Source organism: Juglans regia, chromosome 16 (genome assembly GCF_001411555.2).
Source record: "Juglans regia cultivar Chandler chromosome 16, Walnut 2.0, whole genome shotgun sequence".
NCBI lineage: Eukaryota > Viridiplantae > Streptophyta > Magnoliopsida > Fagales > Juglandaceae > Juglans > Juglans regia.
Genome location: NC_049916.1, coordinates 1,926,281 through 1,935,921, shown reverse-complemented (window position 1 = coordinate 1,935,921; position 9,641 = coordinate 1,926,281). Strand labels below are relative to the sequence as shown.

General features: G+C 34.1%; 2 protein-coding genes across 2 annotated transcripts; one reads left to right on the top strand and one right to left on the bottom strand.

The window, feature by feature from the left end:
* Positions 1-4,249: 4,249 nt before the first annotated feature.
* On the top strand, positions 4,250-6,386 carry LOC108981466. Its single transcript, XM_018952652.2, has 5 exons — positions 4,250-4,461; positions 4,545-4,686; positions 4,803-4,884; positions 5,030-5,146; positions 6,077-6,386. The coding sequence occupies exons 2-5, from the start codon at positions 4,568-4,570 to the stop codon at positions 6,125-6,127; spliced, it is 369 nt and encodes a 122-aa protein (XP_018808197.1). The 5' UTR covers positions 4,250-4,461; positions 4,545-4,567; the 3' UTR covers positions 6,128-6,386.
* Positions 6,299-9,365, bottom strand: LOC108981467 (nudix hydrolase 25-like). The gene is made up of 6 exons (XM_035686600.1): positions 9,279-9,365; positions 9,014-9,124; positions 8,369-8,463; positions 7,241-7,352; positions 7,088-7,169; positions 6,299-6,354 (listed from the first exon to the last, which is right to left on the bottom strand). Exons 1-6 carry the CDS (start codon positions 9,342-9,344, stop codon positions 6,299-6,301), a joined length of 522 nt encoding a protein of 173 aa, XP_035542493.1. The 5' UTR covers positions 9,345-9,365.
* Positions 9,366-9,641: the final 276 nt, after the last annotated feature.

The following is a 9,641-nucleotide window of genomic DNA, read 5'->3' as shown; positions in this document are numbered from 1 at the left end:
AGGGCAAAATTGGAGTCAAAGTCAGTCCAGCAAAACCTCTGATTCCAATTGGAATTTTTTTTTTAAAAAAAAAAAAATGGCTTTGACTCCATTTTTTTAGAGTCGGATTCGGAGTCGAATTTTCAAATTTTCGTTCAACCCTAGTTCTTCTCACCTAACCCTACTTAGACATTTGGGATGATATTTTGCATTTAAAGAATTGTTATCCTTTTAGTACTAATCATGTTTGCAAATAAGACAATGCATTAGCTAACAGTTTAGCTTACTTTGGTGCCATGAGACATACAATAAATTTTTCATCTCTTATTCAACTCCCTAAATATATTGAATGTGCTTTTCGCTATGGATCATTCAGGTTTTTCTTCCATTCGGCACTAACTCATCTTCATTAATTCTTAGGCTCGTTGTATTATGTTTTTTAAATAGTCTTTAGTTATTTTATAGGAACTTGGTTTTGGAACTTTTTCTTTCTATCCTTGCAACCCCCAAGTTTTCTCTCTTTGTATAATGTATTCTTCTGCCCTAAGTGAAGGTAATTAATAAAATTGAAGCATCATCATCCTCTTAAAAAAAAAAATTACATATGGTCTCCATTATAGGAATAAGAATCCATAAAATCTACTTCTAATATATTTTCAAGACATAGAATTACATGTACTAAAAAATCTTCTCATAGAAAGATGCCACAACTTTTAATTAGTGGAGACTTGTGACCTCTAGTACATGTTAATTGACCAATGAGGTATAAAGGAAAATGACAAAAAATTATAAGATAACCTTAAAAGAACTTCAATTGCAAAGTAAGGTTGAGAAGTATCCTTGAAAATCAGGTCAACTCTATTTCCGTTGTGGAGCTAAGGACTGTTGTTTTCATTTGCACAAAACAAAAGTTTTTTTTTTGGTAAGGGAGTGCTATTCAACAAAAGATATGTAATACAAATAGAAAAATCGTCCTCCGTTTTCTCTCAACCTATTGTCTTTTGCCCTAGCCATCACTGCCTTCCATAGAGGATTGTCTTCAGGTAGAAGGAGGAGCTTCAGCTACTTCTTTCATCCCCTCAACACCAAAAGCTCTAGTTTTCAGCCAACTTCCTCATTTCCCTTATTGTGTTTATGTGTTTTTAGGCTATTTTTGTATTTGTAGGAGGATTAAAAAAGGAAAAAAAAAAACTTATTACAAGCCACATAGACCATCGGCCCTTTGCACCCCTCTCTTCATCTTCATTTTGGCGATATCGGCTATACCTTGAACCAACGTGCACCAGATCCACACTAGGACTAAGTAAAAATTTGAAAATCTGACTCCACTCTAACTCCAAAAAACGGAGTCGGATTTTTTTAAAATTTTTCAGTCGGAGTCAGAGTTGGTGGTGTCGCTAGACTGACTCCGACTTTGATCCAATTCGACTCCAACTTTATGCTCCAACTCCTACTTTGCCCTCCAACTTTGAATATGACTCCAATATTGTACATATCTTATAAAAATATATATTTATCTATATATTTATCATATATACTAGTATAGTTATATAACTAGAACGTATATAGTTAAATTCAATAATATACTATTACGAGCCAATTATTTTAAAATAACATACTTATACTATAATATAAATATACTAATGATAGTTTAGTATATGTAAATATCGTAGTGTTACTGTCATCCATAATCAAGAATATAAATAAGTTAGACACTAGTATTTAAATAAGCTTAGTATACCAAGTTAATAACACATATACTAATTTATTAAAGTATAATAACATGTAATTAGGCACTAGAAGGTCTAGTATATAATTAAGTTAGAAATAAGTTTAGTGTAGAAATACGTTATAAATAAGTTAGACAATACTATAATACTATATATAATATTATGTAATTAGGTACTAAAAATTACATGTAATACTATAGTATAATAACATGTAATTAGACATTATAGTACAAGTTTAATATAAAAATAAGTTAGATATTAGAAATTAGCAGTGAATTTTTTAGTTTTAGATTTTAAATTTTTGAAAAAACTTAAATTTGAAAGTCCAAAAAAGATTCTTTTTTAAAATAGGCTAAACATGAAGTTAAAAATAAGTCAAAATCTGACTCCGCTCCGACAAGTCACAATCAAAGTTGAATCAAAGTCTATACAAGTCGAAGTTCGAATTTGAACTCTGACAAAACCGGAGTCAGATCGAATTTAGGAGAATCTGACTGTGACTAAGTCAATGCTCACCCCTAATCCACAAAAGCCAACTCTAGCACGTATGGATCTCACACAGTTTCACCTTCCCTCACCAAACCATCATTTGGTACTCTTCTCCGATTTTTTTTTATTATTATTTTTTTTAAGCAAACAAATTTTCATTCAGATAAAAAAAAAAAGATGATACATGAGGAGGGGGTGGAGTTCCCCAACAAACGCCCCAATACAATAACCACAGTGCAAAGATGGAGGAAAAAAAGAGAAAGAAATAGATTTTGGGACCAATTTCTTGATCCCCACCATTGCCTTACAAAGAGGACACCGTCTTAAAAGATGATTTTTTATATTTCTCATTGCCATGCGAACTATGGCAACACCGCTTGAGGCAATGGAAGTAGATGCACTACAGTTTTTTGCCTTGAGATATTTCTTGGAGGGATTCGTATTCCCTTTTTCAAGATCATCAGTTGCGTTAACATAGTAAAAAGAACAGGATCAGATGGACTGATCAGCGGCGGATCATTTGTCTTCCTGTGCAACTGTAGTGGCACGTGGAGGCCACAAGCCGATGATTGAGAGGTGAGGTGGGGCAGATCTGAAAGATCTCAAAGTGGGGAATCTTCTGGTGTGGCGTGTGTAACAGACAGGCTCATTGGGACACGGTGGCGCATGAAGGCCAAGCACAGAAGTAAGTCACTCGTGTGGGTCACGCGCCGATATTTTTGCAACAGTTCTGCATCATTCCAATAGATCAGCGACTGTAAGGTTGCGTGGTGGGGTGCATGTCGACAGGTGGTCTCTGGAGAGCGATAGATCACCAAAACCAAACCGATGGAGGAGAGAGGGAAAAAAATACTATCATAAACAAAGTAGTTTCAAAAAGGAAACGGAAAGGAAAGTAAGAGACACATCTCTAGCCTCCTCTCCGATGAAAACACTCGGAATGATTAAATTTTCTAGAAAAAAGAAAGACATCCTCTCTAAAAGCCAAAGGTGTTGTTTAACCATAAGTGTTTATTATTATTCTTATTATTATTATTTCTATTTCTTGCCTTGTATCTACATTTTTTAGGTAAGTTTTGGGAATCCACCCCCTCCCGAGGTACTTCTCTTATAGTTATTTAATGAAATTATTTATTCATAAAAAAATATAAAATGCAATCTTAATGGAACAAAAAGATGAATTCTTAGGGGTTAAGGACTCGTTTATTTTCACAGATAAAATAAGATAAGTTAAGATAAGATAAAGTTGAAAGTTGAATAAAATATTATTATAATATATTTTTTAAATATTATTTTTATTTTAAAATTTAAAACATTTGAATTGTTTATTTTGTTTTATGTAAAAATTTAAAAAAATTATAATAATTAAATGGAATGAAATGAGTTAAAAAATTTTGTGAAAGTGATCGAGACCTAAATTGACTTCCCAATGACGAGAATATATGGCTTGTGGAACAACTCTCTTTTTTTCTTTGTTGAAAAGCTTTATATGAAAAAACAATTTTAAGGCTAAATTACATTCGAATTTACTATTCACGAGCATCATATCATTTTGAATTTTGTTACTTATCATCCTTACATAATGTACATTATACTTATTTTTATTTTTTTTTTAAATTTTTTAAATTTTATTCTTTCTAAACTAATTAAATTTTTCCTACTTATTATCCATACACCATATATTTGATAAGAGAAAAAAAAAATGTTGTATGTGGTATGTGAGATAATGAATAAACTTTTTCTATCATTTTATATAATCCAAAGAAGTGTTTATGTTTCTTTCTAAACCTTCGAAATCAGCACAGAAAAAAGCTCCAAAGAACCAATAAAAGATCATGTTAGCGGGCTGTCCAATGTTTATCATTGGGCGTATTGTTAATTATAAATATTTTGTTATTTTTATTTTGATTTTATTTTAAGTATATTTTTAACATTTTTAATCATTAGAAAAAATTAAAAATCATACAATTTTATTAATAGTTAATTTTTTAATTTTTAAATAAAATAAATAAATAAAATACATGAAGATTGAACGATAAGTTTGAAGTGTTGCACTGCCATTTTCCTCCCATAAATGATAAAACCCACCAAATCACATCACAGCGAGTCCTCCAAACTTCGAAACACCGTACCTTCGTAATCTCAATTTCTTCTACTTTAGAAACCAACACCAAGATTCATATGGTAGAAGGAACCAAGGAGGTAACTGGGTAAGGTTAAGAAAGCAGTTAGAACCTGAGATCTCAACAAATTCATTTAACAGGTAAGACTTAGCTCCCGAAATCGTATGCACATGAACTATTTGATTAAATGTCTACCCGAGACGTTAGACATTCTGGCTTTCAGGGACCATTTTTGTGCCATCGGCGATGAGACTATACGATGGTTTCAAAGAGATTATAAAGATTCAGAAGTTTCGGAGGATCGTGTCCTATACCGGATTCTACTGCTTCGTTACGGTCCTGAGCTATGCTTACACAAGTAATACGTGAGTACGGTACCACTTTAAACTCCTTTATTATGCTAAACATGTCATGGGTCTGCTGCTTATATTGATTATTGCACTTTTCTATTTGTGGGCTTTTTGGATTTGTGGGTTTACAGAACGAGAGCTGGGTATTCTAGAGCTGACCAATTCTATGCGTCTTACCCTGCTGGAACTGAGCTCTTGACCGACACGGCTAAGGTTGGTTTGTGAAATATACGATTCCACGTTCGAATTCGTAGTTTTTGGATGTGCCTTTCTGTCGCTTAGTAGCTTACTGAGATAATTTCCGGTCTTTCTTTGAGTTTTTATTTCTGGTAATATAGTTGAGTTTATTTTTCGTTAGTTATATAAAGCTGCACTCGGCAATTGTTTCGAAGCGGAAGACTGGGGTCCAATCGAGTACTGCATCATGGCGAAACACTTTGAGCGTCAAGGAAAATCGCCATACTCGTATCATGCAGTAAGTACTCCTACACTAGTTCCTTCTTCTCGGTTTTTGCATCTGTATGGTATGAATGGTTTTATTTGCAGAGGAAAATTTCCCCCCGATACAAATTTATTTTTCTTTCCCTTGTGGATGTTTATATGGCACCATCAATTGATTCAGCAGTTTGTCCTATGAGGTCATCATTAATGATCCTATTATGGCAAAAAATATTTGTACATTTAAGTTCTTAACAAAAGTTTAACGTGGTCCTTAAAAGTTTAGATGACAGTCAAATTGGCCTTAATTAAATGACTTCTTAAAGATCACTTATGGCTACTTGTTCTTGAGTAACATGTAATCTTAACATTTTGTTTGGGGGTAATTTGGTGTTTTTGTTGAAAGGGGCACAAAGATGAGATTTTTCAAGAAGATTAATGGAGAAACAAAAGTTACTCTGACTCCAGGAAATTTGAGGCTGAAAGAAACATAAACATCGGAAAGAATGTTCATGGTTCCTGTGAACTTGGCAGGCCCACTCCTTATCTGGCATGTGTTATTACCAGCAGTTGCAAAAACGATAGCATCTTAAGGATTGTTGCTGGGATGGTTTGGGAGTGTGTTATCATCAAGAATTTATGAACGCCATTATCCTACCCCCATCAAACTTCCTTGAAAATAAAAAAGCTTTCATTTGTATAATGTATCTCAGAAAAGCAAAAGATCCTTAAAACTGCTACCAACAATGATTTTGCCAATTTGTATACATATACTCGTCATTAACATAGAAATCTATTTTGACAGTGTCGTTACACGAAAAATTAAGAATTCTATCTTTGAATAGGTTCTGTATAGACTAAAACCCATCACTGTGGTGTTCTCTAACAACTACTGCATTTTATTCTGTTGTTGCAGCAATACATGTTACAGCTTTTAACTTGTGCTTTTTTATTTCAATGCTTGCAGCAATACATGGCACACCTTCTCTCTCATGGACAACTTGACGGCAGTGGCTAAAAGGGAAATATCAATGCTGTGCCAGATGAGTCCAAATGTCGTAAGTGCAAAATTATCTGGTGCCAATCAAGTGTGTGTGTGTATGTGAGAGAGAGAGAGAGAGAGAGAGAAGGAGTGATTATTTAGTGGATAAATGTGTAATGGAGTTAAAAACTGCTGCAGTTTATTATACTACCATTTGTCATTTGGTGGGAGAAACAAAAATCTGGACCACTGGGTTTGGTAACCTAAACAAAAATCAGCATCAGACATTTAAATCCATCAAGTCATTGGTATGGTCGATTTATGTTCATTCTAAAGCAAGACACGCATTTGCAAAACAGTTTTTGTTATGAGTTCAGTACACCGTTTTTTTTCTTTAGTTTATTGTGAACTCACTGTAGAAGTTCATGCAGATTAAGTACTTAGGCTAATGTGCTTTCATTTGATTGCTGAGTAAATGTGTGGAGTTTTAAACCTCAACCCAAGTGGCTGAGCGGAAAGGTTGTGACTAAATTCCCGACCACCGTGAGTTCAAGGTCAGAATCTGGTGAAAATCGGCCGATTGGTTCAGTGCCCCCTCATAGTGGCAATGCAGGCTTTTAACATTTATCCCCCACGTAAAAGTCTATATTTAGAGGGACAGAGAAAAGGAGGGGAGGGGCTTGAATCTAAATTTGATATGGCTATAAAGATGACGGATGTTCCAATTGATTCCCCCCATATGAAATCGCTCAGTGAGACTTCATTGGATATTGTTTAATATGATATCTCAAACATAATCTTCCACACCTCACCTATTTCAAAAGCTTGTTTTTTTATTATGAAAAATTCTACTCAGCAGTCCTATACAACATACTAGGATAAAAAGATCAAAAATAAAATTAAGTTTGTGGTGTAGAGCTCCTGAGTGTTAAAAAAAAACTTATTATTATTATTATTGGTTGATTTTTGGAACATTCTAATAAAAGATAAAATTACAAAAGAAAAAAAAATGAATTGAATCAAAGATCCAAACATCTGTTACTAAGTCCTCATACGTTGGCCTTTTGTAGTCCACGACCTGTCATCAGTTTTATCCAACATGTTACTAAGTCCTTCAAACATCTATCATAGAGAGATTGATTAACACACCTGCTCGATAACTTCTTCCGGGCTTGCCCATTTCCACTCAGCAAACTCTGGTTTTGCTTCACCACTAGCTAGGTTGATCTCACTCTCATCTTTTGTTAGTTTCATAAGGAACCTGTCATGTGTCCAAATTCATCATTAGGCAGCACAAAGTCAAGGTGAAAACGTGTGCGTACAAGTGTTTATTGGCAAATGGTAAAGTTACAAGATTGCATGAAAAGGCAATGAGTTGCATTCTAATTGCCCCAATTATATGAAAGCGATTCTGATGCATGTGTATGCTCGTGCATATGTATATTTACCACTGAGGTATGAGCCTGACAGGTGAGAACTGAAAAATTACTAGTAACTTAGATAGAAGTCACTACCCATATGTACTATTCATTGCGACCAAAGAAAAGGATAGTGTCTCTCTTTAAGTACTTTTAAGAACTTTGTATTTGGAGCTGTTCCCCTCATATGAGATAAGTAACTAAAATCAACAATATAATGTGTTGACATAGATCCATAGCCTCAATAGTACGTTATAACATCAATGGACAAAACAAAGTACATCTGACAACATGAGTAATTCACGATAATTGCAGGCAATATGTTACTTGATTTACCGGGCATGCAAACATGGCATAGATGGCAACCTTCAAAATATCATAGCTAATTGAGGAAAAGAAACTCCATTTGTGACTCAATTTCGTTACTAAAGAAACTGAGAGGTCTTTTCCACTTAACTAATCAAGAATCAGACGTTTACAGTCTAAAAAGCCTTGGGAAGGGTAGCTTTTGGCAAAAAAAATTGAAACCTTGAGCTAATGTCCGTTTCTCTAACACAAACAGGTCCACGAGAGAGCCTGTCTCTCTACTGCCAGCAACTTAAACTAAGATGCCTTCAATAACCAACTCCAGAAGAGTCATAGTATTTATCACATATTCCTTTAGCAGCAGATCGTCCAAACAAGCATGTAAAGAAACCAGCCCTCAAAATACATCAAATGCAAGGTGCATCTGATTACTAAGTTTCCAAGTTCAAAACGACAAGTTACATCAGATAAAAAAATGAAATGAAACAAAAAAAAAAACTCAAATGGCTACAGCTCATGATGTGTTTGACTGTGTGAAGAAAGCAAGACACACCATTTTTGTACCTGCCCATGAAATTCACCTCGCCAGGGACGATTGACTTTGGCCTTCACAGCTGGAGGGAAGTCATAAGTCAACCAGTTTGGAACCTGTTAGCACAAAACCTGAATCATTAGTAAGAAGAGCCTATCCTTGCTTTACTCCATCCTAAAAATAAATTTGAGTGGCAAGACAATTAGACAAACCACATCTTATATGCTTCCAAAAGATTTGTTTTATCCTACAAGGGCTTTGTACAACTCTAGTACCTTCATCAAAGTGATTCAACAAATGGTCCAAGAGGTCAAAGAAGGCACAGCAATTTAACAGGTAGATAAGTGTTTCTCTCAAATATTGGCATGTTCTATCTTCTTTTTTCTCAGTCCTTTTCTTACTTCAAAAGAAAAAAAAAAAACACGAGAAGATCTATGTTTTTTCTACTTTTTTGAAACACAGTTAAATTATTGATTGTCCGCAATCAATAATTTAATATAGTTTTAACATCTCTATGCCCATTTATAAAGCTCAGAGATTGAAAGAATGACAGAAAGAGAATCATTGGAACATGGATACGCATGTACAAATTACAAGAATGCAAGAACCAAACTGATATGGAAACTAAACTGAAACATAAGAATGCTTACTGTTACCCCCACAAACCTCAGCAATAATTTCAGCAGACACTATTCCAGTTTCTTCTCGCAATTCTCTAATGGCTGCAGATTTGGGCTCTTCACACAATTCCCACAGAAGAATCACTACCAGAAAATTCTAGAAAAAGAATATACAACGCTCAATTCTAGTTTTATATATGCAAATTCGCTACTTATCATTAATAAGACGTCTTACTATGAACTAGTTAACCATAAACAAATTAGAAAAAAGCTTTAAAAAAAAAAAGGAAAAGAAAAACAAGCAGGGATACTTGGTTATTGGAGTTGATGAGGCAAATGCCAACGTTGAGACGGTAACCAGGAGGGACGCCCTCCATTTTTGCCTTTGCTTGTGCTTTGGATCTTCCAGAGAGAGAGAGTTAATACCAATGAATACAAGAAGAAAAATGCTAAATATAAAAAAGCTTGAAAATCAGAAAATTTGAAATTAAAAAAAAATAATAATAAAATTAATCTTAAAAATAAAAATATAAGTAAAATTGTAACATACATCATTACTATGCAAGAAATTCAGCAAGTGTAATTGGGCTAGTAATTAGATTATTGGCGGGGAGGGATAGGCTCAGAGTGTCCTCACATTGTTATCGTGAGTTCTCCATAGGTTGATTTTGATA